Source organism: Prinia subflava, chromosome 2 (assembly GCF_021018805.1).
Source record: "Prinia subflava isolate CZ2003 ecotype Zambia chromosome 2, Cam_Psub_1.2, whole genome shotgun sequence".
Lineage (NCBI taxonomy): Eukaryota > Metazoa > Chordata > Aves > Passeriformes > Cisticolidae > Prinia > Prinia subflava.
This window is the reverse complement of record NC_086248.1, coordinates 105744357-105765168: the sequence shown is the minus strand read 5'-3', so window position 1 is coordinate 105765168 and position 20812 is coordinate 105744357. Positions and strand designations below refer to the sequence as shown.

Sequence of the window (20812 nt, the reverse complement as noted above, 5' to 3'; positions counted from 1 at the left end):
GTGATTCTTTTAGCCATTTAGGGATGGGGAGAAAGGATGTTTTTTCAGTTGCATTGCACCAAGTAAAATAATGAAAGTTTCCATTTAAATCTAAACATTAAAACATCTGTCCTTGTTTAAATAGGCAACGCTTGTCTGGGTAGAGGGCTCTGCTCATCAAATGGTGTGATTGGCTCTTTTATGCTAATGATATGCTAATGATAGTATAATGAAGCAGCAGGGGCGTGCTGTGTTTGGGAGGCAGTGCCCCCTAGTGCCGGCCTGGGGTAGTGCCTCACAAAGCCATCACGTGTGCCATGCTGGGCATCCTGCTGCCCATCAGGGTGTCTTGGGATATTGCTGTTGTTTTGGAAAAGGCTAAAATCTCCCAGCTGTTGCAATGTTCTTCCCTTGGTCACAATTTTTAATGCCTGTTTTGCAGGACTTCAGATCCTCTATACCCTGCTCCAGAACGTTGCACAGGAGGAGACGGCTGCCCAGAGTTTCTATCAGACGTATTTCTGCGATATCCTCCAGCACATCTTCTCCGTGGTCACAGACACCTCGCACACTGCAGGTGAGAACGTGCCTGCCTGTGAGGCAGGGGGTGCAAACCATCCCTCTGAACATCAGAATAACGTAACACATGCTGTTCTGAATAACAATTCTGTGTCTGGCTTTGATCTGTGCAGGTTTGACAATGCATGCGTCAATCCTTGCGTACATGTTCAACTTGGTAGAAGAGGGAAAAATAAGTACTCCTTTAAACCCTGGAAATCCAGTGAACAACCAAATGTTTATTCAGGAGTATGTGGCTAATCTCCTCAAATCTGCATTTCCTCACCTGCAAGAGTAAGTCTGCCACAGTTCATTAATGCTTCTCAGTGGGTTCTTACTTCTTGGAATTCTAACTCATGTTGTTTGCTGTTAGTGCCCAGGTTAAGCTGTTCGTAACAGGACTCTTCAGTTTAAACCAGGATATTCCTGCTTTCAAGGAACACCTAAGGGATTTCCTGGTCCAAATCAAGGTATGTTGGGCATGCCTTTCTCAAGAAATTAAAAACAATTCTCAGCAGGATATTGTTGGAAAGCTTTTGGACAGTGTGGAGTCAGTCTTTGTTTGAGAAATACAAGTTATTTTGCATCTTTTTAAAATGCAGTGAGAATGCTTTCCAATAGCTTGTGTGACTGAGTGGTGCTCATGGAACCTTTTTCACAGGGATTTAATTTCATAAATTGTGTTTAAATGTCATTGTTTGTGTTTTACATTGAATTTACAGTCCTTATGTCTTAGAACAACTGCAAAACTAAATCTAATGGGAAATAAGTTTTTTCATTCTGCTTGGAATTGGGACCAGTTTTCAAATTAACTACACTAATGCTATGCCTTTATTTTTTCTAAGGATGCTGGAATGATAAGATTGTAGGGAATAGTTTATTAATTCGTTTTGAGACTGCAATTGTCAGGTATTTCAGAATTGTAATGATTCTGCTTTAATGGTGGTACACTCCAGATGCTAGGTTTGGCATCCCGTTCTGTAACACACGGTGAACATCTCTAAATATTGCTTTAAATTAATTGTGACCTTAGGAATAGAAAACCGTGCAAGTAGCCTGTCAGGGAAGAGGAAGGGAAGATGTTTCCTGTATAATGTTGGAGGCAACTCTGCCTTAAGCACTTGACAATAAACTGATCTTTTTGTGTGAATTATCCCAGGAATTTGCAGGTGAAGACACATCAGACTTATTCTTGGAGGAGAGAGAAACAGCCCTTCGGCAGGCTCAAGAGGAGAAGCATAAACTTCAGATGTCTGTACCTGGCATCCTTAATCCACATGAAATTCCTGAGGAGATGTGCGATTAAAAACAAAAATAAAACAAGTTTTGCAGTTTTCTTTCTGTACAGCTACTTTGTTGTGATAGAAGAAAACAGCACTTGGATATTTGTTGACCAAAATGATGCCAATTTGTAAATTAAAATGTCACCTAGTGGCCCTTTTTCTTATGTGTTTTTTGTATAAGAAATTTTCTGTGAAATATCCTTCCATTGTTTAAGCTTTTGTTTGGTCATCTTTATTTAGATTTGCATGAAGTTGAAAATTAAGGCATTTTCAAAGTAATTACTTCATGCCCATTTTGTGGCTAAGGGGAAAATAGGCAAAACGTAACTTGTAAAAGACTATATTGCAAAATAATACAATTTCCTGTAAGAGTATCGATTTTTAATTCGGAGTCATTTTCTTTCTAGTCTGTCCTGCAGTCTAGGAGAAAAGGTAAAGAGTAAAGCAGATTGAATTCATTGTTAAGCAGAGGATTCTAGTGCTGCGTTTGTTCCGAGCAGTTAGCAGCTTTCTGGACTGAGTGGTAAGGCTATAGGCTACGTGTATTTGCAAGTTGTATGGCAAGTTTGCAGCAAGATCATGTGCATATCATCCCATTGTAAAGCAACTTCTAAAGAGTATGGGAACACAGTACAGTTAGTTATTTTTACACAGTTCTTTTGTTTTTGTGTGTGTGCTGTCGCTTTGTCGACAACAGCTTTTTGTTTTCCTCAATGAGGAGTGTTGCTCATTTGTGAGCCTTCATTAACTCGAAGTGAAATGGTTAAAATATTTATCCTGTTAGAATAGGCTGCATCTTTTTAACAACTCATAAAATAAAAAAAAAAAAACTGGCTTTTGAGATGACTTATACTAATTTACATTGTTTACCATGCTGTAGTGCTTAAAGAACACTACTTAAGAGCAAAATAAACTTGGTTTACATTTATTTTTCTTTGGCTTATTCTTTTATTGGATGAAAATGCTGTGATCATATTTAAGATTTGTATTTGAAGGCTTAGGAAAAGTTCCTTGAGGTCTAGATAACTCTTTATTCTGGCTTGCCTCATCTCAAGGACTTTGGTTGTGCTTGAAGTTACCGTGATCTAAGTTGGGTTCCATTTGGAAGTACAGTAGCTGTTCTGACTTACCTCCATGGATAACTATTCCATACCACCTTACTATAAAATGCCAGGAATGAGGTACTCTTGCTCTTTATCTCTCTGGACTCTTTGCAATTTATTTCAAAGAGGTATTGCACTGTATCTTGACTAAAACAGTTAATAATAGTCCATGTTAATAACATGTGTAGACAAGATCTACGGTTATTTTTCTACCTAAAGTTTTGTAGTTAAATGATTTTCACAGATTTATGAAGCAGTATGAACACTAAGCTTGTGTACAGTCTTGGCTTCCCCATCTCTGTCGTGTCATGTCTCTGTTCTCCAACAGTCGGTGTTGATCTCTCGTGAAGTTTCTCCGTGATTTGGTGTCCGCTCTCCAGGTTGTCGCTGGGATGAAGTGTAGCCATTGTCAGGGAGCTGTCACAGGAGCCAGGCAGGCGTGGGGGCGTCGTGTGTCCGTCTGGGTGCTGTAGTTACTTTGTGCTGTGTAATCCTTTGGAGTAGAAGTGCACGAGTTAGCGGTGTTCCTGTAGCTGGGCCCGGAATGTTTCCAGGCTGGAGTCTCGGCCCCTCTGTGTCTGTGAGCAGCTCCCCTCAGCCGCTCCCATGGGAAGGGCCTTGGGCAGTGGCACTGGGAGCTGGCACTGCTTTGGAACCTCCTCAGACCCTCATGGCTGGGACTGCCTCTCGTGGCTCTCAGTTACTGCCACAGTTACAAACCCCATTCCTTACTCTCCTTAAAGCTCCCAGTTCCAGCTTTTTCATGTCTTCCCATCAACGTGGAGCTTTCTGCTCCACCTTCCAGGCAATATTGTCTTTATTGGGCAGTTTAAAGTTTGAAGTCCTGTTAAAGGACATGTCTGGAAAGGACATGAAATGGCTTGTGAGCAGGCTGAGCCGCGGCATTAGAGCTACAGATTACCAAAAGCTGCGCAGAGAAGTAAGAAAAGGTTATTAAAATGGAAATAAACCCCAGCAATAGCGTGGTGGCAGATCACATCCCATGAGTCAGAGCTGAACGCTGAATTGGGACTGACGTGCGGTGGCACGAACTGCATTCAGAACGGTTCTGAACAAAAATATACACATATGTGTTTATGCACCTTCCTTCAAGGCTGAAGTTAGGCTGAGGCTCGTGGTCTGGTTGTTCACTGAAGATTTAAGTGTGACCTAAACTTGCAAACAAGAAACCCAAAATGTATTTTTATGTTGATTCAAAGAAGAGTTGTTTCATTATTTTGATACCTAATATGAGTTCTCTAGTAACAACATTCTAATCTTAGGTTTTGCTTCCCTTTTAGATCTAAAAATTTAACTGTGGTCTTGTCTTGTTCTCTTAAGATAATTGGTGCCTTTCCCTGATCTCTGCAGCTGCTAAAAAAATGCAATTTCTGTGGAGTTCTGGATACTATTAAAGATTTGGCTTGTGTGTGTGCATATTTCTAGTGCAGTTATCCTGAATGTGAAGAAAAAAAAAAAAAAGACAATGTACATCTAAGAAAGTTCTAGTTGTAATGCACACTCTGTAAATTAAAATATATGGATAAAAGCATGAACCATCATATAAACATCTCCATAACTTGTAATTATATGTAAACCAATGTTTTGTGCATATTTCTATACAGTTTTTACAAAAAAAAACCCCAAAAACCACAACAGTTCTGTGTACTCTGGGTACATTGAAAAATACAAATATTTTGGGGTGTTTTCTGTGTTTACATGAATTGATTGTCAGCTGATGAAGACACCCCAAGTATGTGTTTCAGGCTGCCATGATGTGTTTGCTACTGTAACTGAAGCAGATTATCTTCCAAAGCATTTTAGGTTAGTTGGTTTTGGTTTTTTTAAACTAGAATTATTTGGTGTGTGTTAATCTGATTGGTTTAAGTGAACTATTTTCCAATAAAGCTAATATTTATGCAAAAAAAAAAGCTTTAGAAATGCTCATCTCTCTAGGAAGCTTTAAGTGTTACTGCTAATAGTTTTTAGTACTTGAAAGGAAATAAAACTTGAGCTTAAAGGAGGAAAAAAAGAGGAAAAGATGGTGAAAATGATATATTAAAAGACAGAGACTGCCTGAGGTGAGGAATTCGCCTTGGTGCTGTGGTGAGGGACCAGGCTGTCCCAGAGTCCATTTATCATGGGTGAATGATAATTACTGATCCCAGACTCCTGGGGTGCTGGAACGTGTGGCTAAGCTTCCTTCTCCCCCTAACTAGCTTTGTCTCCAGGTGTTCTGGAGCAAAACTGAAATGTTGGAGACAGCTCTTTAAAAACCATCCGTGAAAGAATTGTCCTGTCCACCTGTCCATCAGGAATGCACTTCTGCACTTCAGTCCTGGAGACTGAATTTATCTTTAGGCTTTCAGCTTCAGGACATCCTCACTGCATTGTCCAAGGCTGACCCTGTCAGCAGGGTTCCCTTGAGACAAGGCTCAGCCATTCCCGTTGAGGGATTAATTTTTCAGGTCATTACCCATGTACAATGCACCTCACCTACCTGAAAGTCCCAGATTTCACACCTACAAACCTGTGAGCACTTTTTTTGTGTTTTAAGTTTGTACAGGGAAAGATGGGATCGAGGGAAGGGTATTTTGGAGGTTAAGAGGATGGAAGAAGAAAACCAGACAGATTTTCACTTTTATTTACTCCTTGTAAGTAAAAGTCACTCAGCACTTTTTCCTGGTGATCTCTTGGATAATCTCTTTCTACTCTCACATCAATATCTATGGGGGCCTGGTTTTGGTTGTGAACACCCTTTAAATCTTAAATACTTTTCAATAGTCTCAGCTTTTCCTGAGTCTGGAAGTCTGCAGTCTTTTGTGGATCTTATGATTTCAGCAAAGATTATCAGGAAGAATGGCCAGTTTAACAACTGCAGTGGGGAGTTAAAATTTTTCCTCATGTGCTGGAGAGCAGGCTCCAGCCCACTCTACCCCACTGCTGGTTATTTTAACGGGGCATTACTAAGCAGACAGGAAAAGTTCTTCAAAGCAACGTTGCAAGTGTGTGTTTCACCACTAAAAAGCCCAGAAGAGGTCCAAAAGTACAACAGAAGCTGCCTGGATCACTTTAGTAGTGGTTCAGTTTCAGGCAGCAGTCTCTCATGCTCAGAAATGCTTTGTCTGTACTTACATGATATTTGTGGCCAAATTTTGAGTATTGTGTGGGGTAAATCAATTTGCATTTGTCTTCTCAGGGTGCTGTCACACCAAAGTCTAGTTAGACATGAACCCTGTTAAAAAGTTTTAGAATTGCTAAAAGAGCAATGAAAGTCAAGTGCTGAAACTTAAATGTGGGTAAACTTAAACTGATTCTGTTGGCCTCCAGTGGTTTCCAGCAGCATTCCAGACATGAGGTGACAGATTTAAATTGATTCCAGTTAAACTTCTAGCTCAGTGTTGGGATGTGAATTTTGAAATTGTTTTTCCTCTTAATCCAGTCCCGAAGTTGGATTAAGAATTTTAGTTTTGCCCAAGTCTTGCATTTATCTAAGTTACTCCTCTAGAAGAACTGTGCTGGCACTTTGCCAGAGCAAATACTCCCAGCTGAGGAGCACTGCAGCCAGGAGAAGGGAAGAGGCCTCCTGGGAATAAAACAACCTTGCTGGTATGGCACAGAGAGAATAGAAGTTAAGAGGAAAAACAAAGCATGCAAGAGCAGGAGGCTGATGGTCTCTGTAACCAGGCCACTGACAGGTCTTGTCTTCAGCTTGGAAGTTAACATTTAAAATAATTCAATTTAGTCTCTAGTTGTGCAGTAAAAGGGATCATTTTCAATATTCTGTTCTGCTCAAGGTCACCCGAGCTGTTGTGCTGTATACCTTGGGCTTGGCATGTGCCACCATGCTCCAGAAGGTCCCTTCTGCTGGCTCTGGTATCTATGTGGTGCTGCACTCACATCAGACAGCTGATTGCTCAGGAAACCCGTCTTGGAAGATGTTCTGGCAGCTGGCTTTGAGTCTGTTACAAAAGTTACTGCAGGGCCTTTATAAGAAAGAGAGAGCAGAGAGAACAGTGTAAATCTAAATCAGATGATGCAGATTGTAGAATGAGCTGTTCTACAATAACTGGAATAATCTTGGACACACAGAAGGTAAGGCAGCACAACATCAAGTGAAAACTTGAAGTAAATGCACAACCTAAAATCCTCTGATCTACCTTTTGATGGACTCAAGCTTTGAAATTGGTGCTGTAGAAAAGAAAGGTGCCCACTACATTAATTCAGGCAGGAACAGAGCATAATTGCAATGTTCTGGACTATTTTATTATTCCATTATGAATTCTCAGACTTGCTAGAGGAGATGAAGCAACCAAAAAAGGCTTTACAGGGTCCGGTACATCTGTGTAATTTTAATAACTAAACCAGTTAGCTATTAATTAATTATTATGGAGGTTTAGTGATGTAACCAGTTAGTTTAATAGCTAACTAGCTCATGGCGGTCAGATTTCCATCAATAGAAAATACGTAATTTAGAAAAGACACTGTCAGGAATTAAAACTTCTATAAATTAAATCTAAGGAGAAAGTAAAAAGTTTCAGGGAAGTTTCTAGGTTTTCACTCAGTCTTCATCCTCTCTCTTGTAGTACCACCCTTTGTTATTTCCATTTGAAATACATTTGCACTAACATCTTATGTGAATTAAAGTGACAGGCAAGGAATCTGTGTCTCCTGTAGACTCTCCAGTTAATTTTCTGTAATAGTTTACATTAGTAAAAGGAAATTTCAGCAGGGAATATTTAGGAATAGCTATCTTCGTTGATAAACCTAACTTGGAAAGTATTTCAAAACCAAGCAGTGACAAGAACTCGAGTGAAACATCATTCTGGTATATTCCTGACTAGCACTCTAGTTGTCCCTACCTGCTGTTTACAGTAAATTGTCTCTTACTTTTGAACAGCAGTGGAATTTTTTGTCTTAGTTTAACAAAGTGATGCCTCGAGGATTGTTTGGAGGTGAACATTCTGTGCCCTGGAGTGGGAGATTGCACAGACAACCACCACGGCATTATCAGCACATCAAATTTAAAATAATAATAAAAAACCCCAGAACTGCATCTGCACAGTGCCATCAGATTTATTTCAAGTGGAAGAAATATGAGACAGCCACTGAAGAATTCAAAACTTCCTCCCCTTCCCGTTTGGTGATTCTGTTTGACTTTCTACTAAACTATATTGCATCTGCATTGCGGCTATTAATAGATTAGGGACTTAAATCCTACGTACAGGTCGCTAAACTCGAAGCGTTCAGAGTTAACACACGGACTCACCACTGGGTGGTACTACAGAAATAAAAAATAGCGCTTAATACTCGGAAGTGCCTACTTTGGGGAGAAAAACCAGCCAAGATCTATCATGTGATCCACATTCCAGTTACATATACCTGGGAGAGGGAGCAGGATCGAGAGATGGCAAAAGGGTTGGGCTTTTTTTTTTTTTTTTTTTAATGGAAACCAGATGTTTGCCTGAAAATTTATCATCCACGGGTTTGAAACCTCGTTCAAAACGTACCCAAAACGGAGTGAACTGGTACTTGTAACAGCATAAATTATGTATCCTCATTTAAAGTTTTTCGTTTATTTTGACCGCGTCTTTTATTCACAAAAGGCTATTTCGAGCCAGTCACAGATGCCATTACTCATTGTACAGAATAAATCACGGTGCAAGAAGGGGGACCAAAAAATAAAACCAAAAAAAAAAAACCAAACAAAAAACAGGGCGGAAAACCACGAGGTACAATTAAATCCGCTATTAGTAGAACACGCTACCGTAGCCCTCCAAGCGCCCACTTTCGGGGTCCGGCTCGGCGGCGCCCACAGGTGCCCCCGCTCCCCTCGGCCGCGCTGGGCGGGAAGGAGATGGCGGCGGCTCTTCCGTCCCGCGCCCCGACGGCGGAAAACGCCAATAAAGCACCCGAAAGACCTGGAAACCCGCCTGGAAGCTGGGAGCTTCCTCGCTACGGAGCTCGGCTTAGCGTGCTATGCGCTCCCTTCAGGCGGGAGGTCCCCGAGGCAGGCCGGCGAGCGCGGCGGGAGCGCGGCTCCAGGCACCCAGGGAAGGGGTGGCCAGGAGAAGCCGCTCCCCCGGCGCTGTCACAGCGGCGGCGTGCGCGCGTTCCTGGCGGAGATTCCCGGCCGCGGGAGGCGGGAAGAGGGCAGGGGGAAGGGGAGAGGGCAGGGAGAGGCGCTTCCCGCCCTTCGCCGGGCGCGCGCCCAACCGCCGCCGCCGCCATTTTACCCTCCCGCCCCCTTGCCTCCTCCTCCCCGCTCGCCATCCTGCCGCTCGGAACCGCGGTGGGAAGGCGGGGCGACAGGGAAAAGGGAGGAGGAGGGACTCGGCCGCCTTCGCCTCCTCCTGCCTGGTCGGAAACTGCCGAGCGGCGCCCGAGCGCCCTGTCCCCCCCTTCGCTCCGGTCCCCTCCTCCTCCTCCTTCCCCCTCAGCAAAATGGCGGCGCGTGGAGTCCCTGGGAGCCAGTGAGTGACTCGGCTTCTCCTCCTCCTCCTCCTCCTCCTCCTCCCCGCCGCTGCCGCCGCCGCCACAGGCTCATTTGCATTGATCAGCCGCCCCGGATCCCAGACCGGCCCCTGCCTCTCCCCCCCTCCCTCCCCTTCTCTTCCCATTCCTTCCCGCCCCCTCCCTCCCCTCCCCCCCGGTGACCCCCGCCCCGGCCCCCATCAATCATCAATCAGCAGCACCGAGCGGATCAATCAATGGTCGGGAGGAGGCGGCGGCGGCGGCTGCTGCTGTTAATGAACAATGTGTGAGAGCTGCGCCGAGCTGCTGGAGGTGTTAAATGAGAGTAAGTGCGGCCGCCCTCCCCCGCTTCCCTCCCCCCGGGCCGGGACCCCGCGGACCCTCCTCTGCACCGGGTTACAGCCCCGCTTCGCCTCCTTGCTCGCCTCTCCCCGCCCGCCTCGGGCCTCCCGGGCGCGGGGTTCCCTCTCTCCCCTGCCATGGAGGAGCTCCCTCCATGCCCTGCTCGGCGCTTCCTTCCCTCTTCCTTCCCCGCTCCCCGCGGCCTGGGGCGGGCCTGCCGCCGCCGTGTCCCCGCTCCATCCCCCCTTTCCCTCGGGATCCGCATCCCCGGCAGCCGCGGCGGGGCCTGGCCGGGCTGAGGAGCTGCCTGGAGCCGCTCCGGGGAAGCCGGGCCTGGGCTGGGTCCCTTTTAAGCAGCAGCAGCAGCAGCAAAGGCGGCTCGGAGTGATCCTGCCTCCCTCTCCCTGTGCCTGGCCTCGGTGTGCGGTGCAGGTGCTTTTCGGGCAGCGAGTCTCCCGAAGCTGTGAAGGAAGCGGCGCCTGGAGAAGCCTGGCTCGGCTTGGCGAGGTTGGGAAGGTGCTGCCGGGGTTTGGCTTCGGGGGTGGTCTCTGGCTCCCTCCCGAAGTTTCCTCTTTGCGAGTGTTACCGGCAGGGTCGGAGGGGGGATACAGCAGGTGTTACCCCCGCTGCCGCTGGAATCAGCAGCGTTTGGAGCACGAAATTCCCTGTAGGCCTCGTGTATCCCTTGGAACCTGCGCTCCGTGGCAGCCAAGGTACCTTCCCAGCTTCTCAGGAGCTCTGCCTCACGAACAAAGACCAAAATACCACCATTTCTACGGATGCTGAGGAATTGAAACAACTTAGCAGCTGAAGTTTGTGATTAGAGAGAAGTTTAACTATCTCGGATCTTAAACAAGGCATTTTTCCTGGTTGCACTTTGCGATTCCTGCTCCAGCAGAGTGGAGCACAGAATGCTGTGTAGGACAGGGTTTGGGTAGAGTTGTCTTCACTCTTCTGAGGCCCACTTCCACACATGGCCTGTTTGTTCTTCCCTAGGATCCTACAGGAGTTGAGTGTTGGCCTGTTTCTTGCTGAGCAAATAGGATATTTAGTGATGGCCAGCATTTCATTAGAGAAGTAAAAATGTGGATGTAAAAGTAACTTCCAGAAGAGTTCAGAGGCTGGAATAAATCAGATTATGTCGATATTACACACAGAATGGGTATTTAAACAGTAGGGTCAAAATAAGACTAAATTATCAATTGTATATGATGACAGCTGCTTGTTGGAAAAGAAAACTTCACTTGCTTTGGATGGATTGATAAGTAATCATTGCTTAAACTTGATTTGGATTGGTATGATCAAACAGAAGAAAGTAACACTAAATTTGATATTTCAAGGAATCCCTGAAATTCCAGTATGAAATGATTTTTATGGGTGTTTTAAGGTACTTGGGATTGATGGAGATGGATATTCCTCTATAGATAAAGCAATGTCTTCAGCCACTTTAACAGTTCTTTTTTAATGTATATATATATATATATATATATATATATATATATATATATAACCGGGGTATGGATAATTTAATGGTTCTGCATTATACAAGATATATCTCTGCTATTAAGTAGAAGGAAATATGTCTTTGAAAGTCAAAATTCATTAGGAAAATTCTGAAGTACTGCTGCTATGTAGTTAATTTCAAAAAATGCTGCTTAAGTGACATTAGGTTTGGCCTTCCCTTCAGAGAAAGGAGCCCACTGTAAATCACCAGAGCTCTTTGGTGTGTGTGTTTGGATACAAAGATGTGTGGTGGTGCTCCCTTCTCACTGGGTGAGACTGAATTGTGCCAAAGGGATGGTTTCTTTTATAACTTCCAGTTGAGTTATTGGTGTTCCTGAAGTAATAACGAGAGGTACATAACACAAAAAGGATGTCAGGCTTTGATTTTTAAAATGCTGCAGCAGAAATGAAAAGTGCTAGTAAAGAATGGGGTCATGGCCGAAATGTGTGAGCCACAGGCTGCCAGCAGCTTCCTTTGCTGCCCACGGAGCACTTGGGATCAGCTCTCACAGCTACCCAAGCAGGGTTTTCAGAGAGGTCCAGGAAACAGCATCTCCTTTCTTTTGGAATTTTCTTGCTAAACCATTTTTACATGGCCACACGCTGCCCTTTGTTTTCATTTGCTCTGATGTTTACAAAATATAATTTAGTACCGATCGCATTGAAGTTGACTTGGAAGGGGGAGTGACAGCAGCTCTCAGCGTGGTGTTTGGGAAGGACCACGTGGGAAGCTCCTGGTTTCTTCCTAAGAAGTTACCAACTGAGGGCTGACAGAAGGGTGAAACTGAACAGCTCTGCCATCAGACAGGCATGTTTTTATTGAAGCATATTAGTCCCACTGCGACCTGCTCCGGTATTAATCCACACCCCATAACTGCAGAGCTGGGGATTTTGTCCAGCAGTGACCTTTGGGTACGCCCAGGGTTATGTCCTGGGAAGATTCCAGGTCCTACGTCCTGATTTTGTCACAGGCAGTCAATAGTCCTGGCTCTGTGGCACTCAGGGGCTGCCTGAGGTGCTGAACTGGACACCTGTGGATTGATAAGCTTATTTTTTGGCCAAGGGTTTGTAAGTATGCATGTATGTATTTAACATACATTGCTGTGCTTAAGCATGAGAAGCAGGCAATATTCTGTGGGTGGAATCAGCAGTGTTGAGTTTCTTGGTATGTATTTCTTTTTCTTCCCTTGCAGCATCTTGATTTTCAGCATTTGCATGTTCAACCGGTAAATTCCCTGATCTTGAAGTTATTTCCTGAGAAGTAGTAATTTCAAGTTATGATTTGATCCAGGAACTCAGTAAAATGTAAATTCCCCTATGAAATGCCCAGACTTTAGAGGAGTCTTTGCACTGTAAGACAATCTGTTCAGTCAGAGCAAAGAGTCTTAATTTCTCACTGTAGGTTTCTTAGCATCATTTACGTTATCCCAGGCAGGGTTTAATAGGAGTAAAGTCTATAAAGAGACTGATTTTTCTCTAATTAATCTTCCACAATATAAATATTTTTAGTAGCCTTTAATAGGAAAAAAAAAAAAAGGAAGACACAATGGACTGCTTTTTAAGATAAGGCCACTTATTTACGACGGGCTTAAGAACAGATTCTCATGGCATTAATTATAGGGGCTCATTTAAATGTGTACAGATTTTTACAGGAAAAGTGCACTGAGGATATTCAGTGCTTTTATGTTAACCTACAGCATTCTGTATCCCAGAATGAACCCTGATATGCTTTGCATTCCTTGGTTTCTTTGGATGCCAGGTCTTGTCAGTCTAGGAGGGTTTATATTGAGTTTCATTTGTTCTTGAGTAATATTTACATTTCTGTGCTGTCCAGAGGCCCTGATCAGGACAGCTCTGTTTAGCTAGGCACTGCATAGATACCCAGATAATCTCAACCCTAAAATGAGGCTGCAAACACAGAAATGTAACATCAGAGGTGGGTTTGGCTGTCTCGGGTCTCTTATGGGAGTTCTGCAGGTTGCTGTGTCCCACCTGGAGCCACGGGCATAGTTTGAGCTGCCTGCAGATCCACGCCATCCCTGTGGATGCTTCCCTCCCAGGTTTTGAGGATGTGGTGCTCTGTGCTGGGTGTTTGTTGAGCTGTGACTGTCCTGGGAGTGCCCATGTGAGCTGAAAGTGCCGCTCTGGTTCTCAGACCAGTCCTGAGTCAGCGTCCTCAGTCCTGGCTGTGGCGTGTCCCAGAGAGCCCAGCTCAGCTCGGTTGCTACGAGGCTTCCCTTTGGGACTGCAGCTGATCTTGATGTGTGTTGACTTAAAACCCCGTAGATGATTTTGGTTTAGGCTTGGTTTGTTCTTCTTGTTTGGTTTGGGTTTTATGAAAGTAAGAAATGAAGATTACAACATGGAAAAATAGGTTTTGTTATGTAGTGGCAGCTGTGGTTTTAGGTTACCTTGGTAGGCCTCGGTTATTCCCAGTCCCTAGTTTCTGGGAACAAAGTTTGTTTTCTTCCCAGCATTCCGCTTCACTTTTTTCAATTATTACCTCTTTAGCCTATTAGCTCTGAAATATTATAAAACCAGTTCACACTGATAATTAGAGCCTTCTAGATGTTATTCTACTACACCCGCTTGCAGGCTATTTTTCTCCTTATGTTTTCTCTTTAGTTAACCAGAAAAATAAAAAACCCGATGACCAACCCAAAACAAACCCCTGCAGTTTACTGAAGCACAGGAGATGAATGTGGACTCACGTTGTTTTTCTCTCTGTTATCACTGTCAGCTGGCCTGCAGAACTGCTCCCAGAATGATCAGGTCCATAAAACACTTGAGGTGCTGGAGTGCTTTACTGTTTGTGTAGTTTCAGGGTAGCCCTGAGTTGGGATGCTGGAAATTCTTGGCTTGACTCCTTGTCGTGTTTTTCTGGCATGTGGGGAGTACAAAGAGTAGCCTTGGAGGTTGGGTGAAGGTATGTTTACCTTGAGGTAGGTGAGAAACTCTGCTCCAAAACATTGCAGCATTCAGTTTGCTCTTTGGGATCTGGAGAGGATCAATATTTAATGCTATGAGAACTCAGATATTGAGGATGTGTTATAAAATTATTACAAATATTGCATCATTAGCATCACTTGGTCTCCAAGAGCTGCTCTCACTTGTACAGTGGTTACCTGTAAACTTCAGGATTGATTACTTGATTTCCTCTAGTGTTTTGTGCAGATCTAACGTTTCATTTGGCTGTTTGATGATTCCTCTTGTGCAAAACTGTAGAAGTTGTCTCTGTTGCATGGCTTTTTTTCTCTGCTTTTTTTTTTTTTTTTTTCAAAGATTCTTTTTTTTCCCCTTAAATGATATTTCCATGTTCGGAACCTCTGCAGAGATGCTATGGAGGATTTACTGGGGTAACTGCCCAACCTTTTGGATCTTTGCTGTCTCCAGTTGAAGAAAAGAAAGTCACTTGTTTATAACACTGAAATTCAGTAATGTTTTCATGTTTATTTTCATTTTGACCCTTTTTAAGGCAATGAGCAACCAGGTTTAAAGGGAAATGAAAATAACCCTATTCTTTATAGCAGCATTGCTAAATTATAGTTATGGACTTTGAAGTGCTACTCCAAATGAACTGGAGTAAGCAGGGAAAAAAAGGAAGGAGGAACTTGTATCCTCATGAATTGTGAACTTTCTAAAGTGAAAGGGAAGGTGACACTAAGACAAAGTTGGTTTGTTTGTAATTGTAAAGCAATTGAAGCTTAAACTCTGTGACTTTAATAGCTAAAAGGCTTCTAGTTTTGGAGAGATATTTCAGCTTTTGTTCTGTACAGTTATTTTGGTTCATGTTATTTGATGCGATCAGAAATGATTTTGTCCTGAGACTTTTCCTGTTCAGGCTGCTGCAAACTGGTTCTTTCTCATTGCTCAGGCCACTTGATCAGTGATGCTGAAGATGAGTTACATAAATCCCATTCTGCCGAGTTTTGTTGTGAGTTACAGACCACTGATGTGTATTTACCAAGATGCTTCTCATTGTATATGGGGAAATCTTCTGTTGGCTAAGTACTTGGAATCATGTCCTTAAAGCCACGAGGCTCTGCTTCTGTAGAGTGGGTTAGTCAGTGGATAACTTCAAGGAAAATGAAGAAAGCAGGAAAGAAAAAGCATCCCTTGATTCATGTTCAAAAGACACTTGATCAGTGTAGAGCTTGAAGTCATCATGTTTCCCATGTAGGGAGTCTTCCAGGTTGATTATTCTTTTGATGAGTTTGGTGCTGTATTGCTCTCCCTCCATAAGGGTAGTTTTCAAGTCACCCAAGTCCCAAGCAATTCCTGAGCCGAATCCCAGACAATGTGCTTTGGGCTATGCGGGATGCTGGTGGTGTTGGTTCTCCTACCAGAGCAGCTCTTGGAGCTGTCCTTGGATGCAGAGGGGGTGCAGGGTGTGGTGGGGCACACTGGGTGCTCGAGCTCTGTCACTCTGGGGTTCAGGGCCGGGATCTTGGAGAGCAGGCCTGGCTCTTTTTGCCTTGGCCTGCCTTGGAGGTGATGCCTTGGCTTTGGGAGATTGATGGTTTTGTCTGCCATGGAGACACTTCAGGGCATTATGAGCCTCCCCCATTCCTTTAATTCATAGAATTCCTTTTTGCTTCTTTTGCTACCGTGTTATTGCTAATACAGACTTTCTGTGTTAGGGGTTTTAGTTCCTTGCTACTTGATATCTCTGTGTCACTGCAGTTTGCTTCCATCTTTCTGCGTTCAACTAAGGTTGAGTCAGAAAAGCAAATCCTGGAATTGTGTTCTGTGTCCAAGTGATGAGCAGGCTGTGATTTGGCATTTTAGTGATTGGGTGGGAAGATCAATGTTTACTTCTTGGTTCCTTTTTTTTTGTCTATTTTCTTCTCTGAGTTTATTTCAGGTAGCTAATAGGAATTTCTGCAGCCCAAGCTACACCTTTATAGTTGCCTGGATGCCAGGACAAAGTGAAAAGGATTCTTACCATCCTCAGGAGCAAGTGGTTGTGCTGATTACTCAGTGCTGCTTGTAGTAACAGCATGTTGCAATTAAACAGAAGTATGGCCATTTAATTTCTGTCATTTAAGCTTATATTGAGGTGATTTCTTCCTTCATTTTGTGCAGCAAATTGTCAATTTCTTGAAAATGTGAAGAGGTGAGAAGCCATTCTTTCCGCTTAGTTCCTTTCCTTGTATGGGAATTGATTTGCAATCTGAATGCTAAACATGGACATGCAACTGTGAGGATTTCTGTGGTGCTCTTAACACTAGGTAAAAATATCCAGCTTGTTGTAGATTTTCAAAGTTTTATTTCTGGAGTTGTTCAGATCCAGCACGTCTAGTGGACAGTGAGCTTCTCAAGTGAGCTCTGGTGCAAATGCATTGCAGTTCTGTGCATTTATGTAGAGCTGCTCATGAGATTTAGTGCTGGAACAACTGGTGGAAGAAGTTAAAACTTGTCAGAAAAAATCCTTGTGGAAAATGCACCTTTGGGAGTTGACCTTTCTTCAGCTGATTTGTAGAAGGGCTGTGAATAAGACTTGGGAAACCTGTGACAGTTGAGACTTGTCTCTAGAGCAGCATCCCTGCAGATCATTGGTTCCCATCAAGGAGGTGAGTGGCAAAACTTTTTTTGCCTTTGTCCACACTTTCCACACATTGAAGAAGCCTCCAATTCATTGCACTGACTTCCACTTGAGAGTTTTTCATCTGTGTGATCGTGTATAGAAACGTGCTTTATGCTGTGTTGTTCAACACTCATTGTATCTTTCTGTTGTCCTTCTTGGCTCATTTTGGGGTCATTTGATAATTTTTTGCAAGAGTTCAATTCCATCTTCAGGAAGTGCTCAGTTGTCTATTTATTATTCTGTAACACGTAATTATTAAATTCTTCATAATTTACGTTTCAATACAAACCCCATGGTTTTCACCAGCAGTGAAATTACTCTTAAGTGGGTGTGAACTGAAAAACTGAGCTGTGAACTGAAAAATTTTTCAGAGTCTTTTTCTGCCTGTAGTCTCTGTTCCTTGCAAATCTCGTCATCAGATTTCATTCTGAACTCTGTGGGCATCAACAAAACTGACAGTGCTTTCACATCGTGCTCTGTCTGCTTGGAGAAGCTGTGAACAGTGCTGGAAATGGACAGTGAGGTCTTTGCTAGGGAGGGCAGCTCCAGAAAAGCTATCGAGGGGCCAGACAATCCATATCTAGTGAGGGATTTGGGAAATGGGCTATCTGCAGAAGGCTTGCGTGGCACAGCTTACCCACCCTTGTCAGACCCCTGTGTTCTGGACAGGAGGTGTGTGCTGGGGTTGCACTCTGAGCTCACAGGCAACAGCTGATACAAGAGACTGAAAACTTTATTTTTCTTTCTTGGAACTGTTATGGGATAACACTGGGGAGTGTGAGCTCAAAAACTTGATAAAAGTAAGTTCTCCTGCTTAGTTGAAGGACGGTCAGTGCAGTAAATCCTTGTCTGTATTGGCTGGTGTCTGACTTCTTTCACAGCTAACAACAAACTCTTGCTGTTTTTTTTAGGGTTGAACTATTTTTGCCTCTGAGCTACCTTTTTTTCCTTAATATTTGAAGTGAAACTTGTGCCAGAGTATTTCAGGTCCTAAGTGTCAGTGCCTGATCTGCTGATGTAATATTTAGAGTAGATGCAGTCTGATGAAGCTGATCAGAAATTGAAATCAGTTTCCATCAGTGTCTTGGAAACTCAGTGGGTCTGAACAACAGTGCCAGTTTGAGTCCTTCCAGAGTGACTTGGCTTTGAACTCTGTGTCGCCATAGCTACAGATGCTGTCCCATGTGTACTTGCTGATATGAGACCTGTAAAAACATTTGTTTATATCAAAATGGCATCTGTAAATACATTTTCTAATCATGGGGGACGCTTGTCATGAAACTTAACTGCTCTCTTGGATATACTTGTATGGACCCTGTGCATCATCTTCAGCCATCTCTTATATCTTTCAACCTACTAGCTTTTAAAAATTATATAAGTGCTTTAGCCAATAAATTACCTAGTATACCATGTGTTTGAGAGAATTACTAAATACAGATTATCTGGCACAGAGGAATGCAAAATTGGAGTGTGTATCTGAAAGTTGAGAGAGACAGTGGCTTCATTGCTAGCCTGCCCTCAGAATATTATTGTCCTTTCTGAGCGAGTGTTGCTTGCACCTGTGCTGATGGAAACAAATAAAGCCTTGGAGTTCATATGCTGAGCAAGCTCTTCCTGGGCTCTCAGTGAACTGCCCGCAGCTCCATTGAGGATAATGACCCATTGGCCATTTACCTCTCATCTCCTTGTTCAAGCAGGTTTAAATATACTCGTCAAGAAATGAATTCATCATATTGGTCTCTCATAGATTTTGTCCCTGAAACCTGGAGCACAGTCATTCCATGCTTTTATTGTAAATCTAGTAATCTGTTGCTTCTTATGGGCCAGGGTGGCTCAGTCGTGGGCCTTTTCTTTCTGGTTGTGGGGGAAAGCTGCTGTTGTTGCCTGAAACTGATTCACAGCGTGCCAAGTAGTACAGCTGAACTAATTTGCTAAGTTCTCTCTTGAAAATAGAATGCTTCCTGGAGTAAGTATTTTAATTTTTGCATTCCTTGCTACTTTTAATTAAAACTAATAGAAAACCTCTTTAGTTTTTGGAACCTTGTTTATGCAATTAAACCTTTGTTCTACTTCTAAAGTAGTTTGATAGATTGAGTTCTGTCTCTTTACCTTAAAGTAGTATTTTAAAAGAAGTTCAGAGCTGGAGTATTAGAGAAAAAATATTCGAACCCAGAGTCATTCAAGTACTGATACATTATGTTATTGAAAGGAAAGAATGCAAGTACTCTCTTGTTAGACTGAAGGCGAGCAATCCTTTATCTGAGCAGTAGTTTTGGCATTGACACTGTCAGCCCTAGCTTTGAAATTTACCTTGGGATAATTAGTGATATGCTAGGAAATGCTCGAATTATGCAGAGCTTGTCCAATCCTGCATTGATTCCTTAAGAAACTTGCAGTGGCTGTTGTCAAAATATTATGATGGGCAGCCTGACTTTCCACATCTAGTGTGTGTTTTGGTGATGTCAGGCAGACTTGATTGTGGAAATGCTGCCTAAATTGAGCTGGGCTTTTTTGTTTTGTTTTGTTGGGTTTTTTCTTAATTAAAAGAGGAACTATGATAACTTCAATACAAAGAAAAAAACACAGTCTTCCCAGAATTGTAACATCTTGTCTTGGAGTCAAAGACAATTCACAATACTGAGTTAAAATAGGACTCTGAAATAAGACTGCTGCTTTTTTTTTTTTTTCCTAAACTCCACTGAGTAGCACAGATGCTTTGAAATTGCTTTGAATTGCTTTGTGGGTTTTTTTTCCTTCGTAATATGTAACTTGTCTCTCCCTGGAGGGGGAGGACTGCAATATATTGGCTGCTGAGAATCCCAAGATAGCAGAAGCATTAGGAGGTGCAGTGCAGAGATCTCACAGATCCTTTCATGGACGCCTTTTGTCTGACATGACTGACATGGAGCCAGTGCTGATGAGCACTGCTGGGCCTGGGCTCAGCCCTGCTGTCCTGCCAGGCTTCCACGGAAATGCAGCAGCCTGGGCATCCCACCGGCCAGGAGAGCTTTGTGCATTCCTGCTGTGCCATGCAAGGAGTCCTCAGAAGCTGGGGGTGTGAAAAGGACAGTGTGGAGACTCCTGGTCAGTCTTCTTGGGCCAGCAGAGCTATACCAAGATGGAGTTTGGCCCAGTTTATTCCATCCCCAGCCAGATATCCCATGAGCTGGTCGTACCCATTTCCTGCAGGTGTTTGATCCAAAAGGCCATGTATGCATTACACAGTGTTTAACTGATGGAAGCTCATTCTGCTCCTTGAACCTGTGCTGGGAGTCTCCTCTGTATCCATGCCACTCAGTAGTCCATGGGATACTGCTTGTTTCTCATTGGCATAACCCAGCCCGAATGCTTCATTTCACATTCCCATCTTATTCTGACCAGATTTCCACTGTTAGGTGTCCGTGGATTTAGTATTGGTGAACTTTGAGCTGTGGCTCACTGAGAGGGAAGAGTGAGTTTACAAGGTGTAGTAACTTCGGCTTGGCTTTGTCTGCAAGGTGTAGTACTGCTGCTAGACCTGGCCTGGCTCATGCTGCAGCACAGCTGTTCTACATTTGGGATGCTGTATCTAAGAGTTTATTTAGACTGTGGTTCACTAGGGTAGTTGTGGGTAGAACCAGCTCCAGTGTGCTGGGTAAATCTGGGTATCATCTGATAATTGGCATTGGGCTGTGTTTACAACAATGTGGAACTGTTCCTGGAAGCAGTGGCTGTGGCAAGTTCTCTTTGAGAAGGTGGAACTCCTAAGATGCTCTCAAGAAGGACTTTTTTTTGGTTTAGGTGGACATCTGCAGCCATTCTAAAAGGGGGCATTTTAACCCAAAGCAAACATGGCCTAGCATGATGAAAACTTCAGGGTGGCATCACTCTGCAAAGTGCCAATTCTTAAGTTGCATGCAGCTGCCCAGAGCCAGCTGCTGCTGTTTTCCTCCAGACTGCATTTACTTATTATGATTAAAGGAGAACAGGTGTTTGGTGGAGAA

At 43.5% G+C, this 20812-nt stretch overlaps 2 protein-coding genes across 12 annotated transcripts in view; both read left to right on the top strand.

The window, feature by feature from the left end:
* Positions 1-2748, top strand: part of XPO1 (exportin 1) — a 34577-nt gene extending 31829 nt beyond the window's left edge. For all 4 annotated transcript variants that reach the window (XM_063391453.1, XM_063391454.1, XM_063391452.1 and 1 more), the window contains 4 exons: positions 422-556; positions 672-831; positions 911-1007; positions 1697-2748. In XM_063391453.1, the coding sequence (XP_063247523.1) occupies positions 422-556; positions 672-831; positions 911-1007; positions 1697-1843 (539 nt within the window). In that variant the 3' untranslated portion in view covers positions 1844-2748. The remainder of the gene's footprint in view (positions 1-421; positions 557-671; positions 832-910; positions 1008-1696) is intronic.
* A 5469-nt stretch (positions 2749-8217) lies between these two features.
* Positions 8218-20812, top strand: part of USP34 (ubiquitin specific peptidase 34) — a 110873-nt gene continuing 98278 nt past the window's right edge. For 4 of the 8 annotated variants that reach the window (XM_063391445.1, XM_063391447.1, XM_063391448.1 and 1 more), the window contains exon 1: positions 8219-9396. In XM_063391445.1, the coding sequence (XP_063247515.1) occupies positions 8781-9396 (616 nt within the window). In that variant the 5' untranslated portion in view covers positions 8219-8780. Of the gene's footprint in view, positions 9397-9582; positions 9723-20812 lie in introns of those variants that run through there. The other 4 variants (XM_063391449.1, XM_063391446.1, XM_063391450.1 and 1 more) reach the window with 3 other exon arrangements.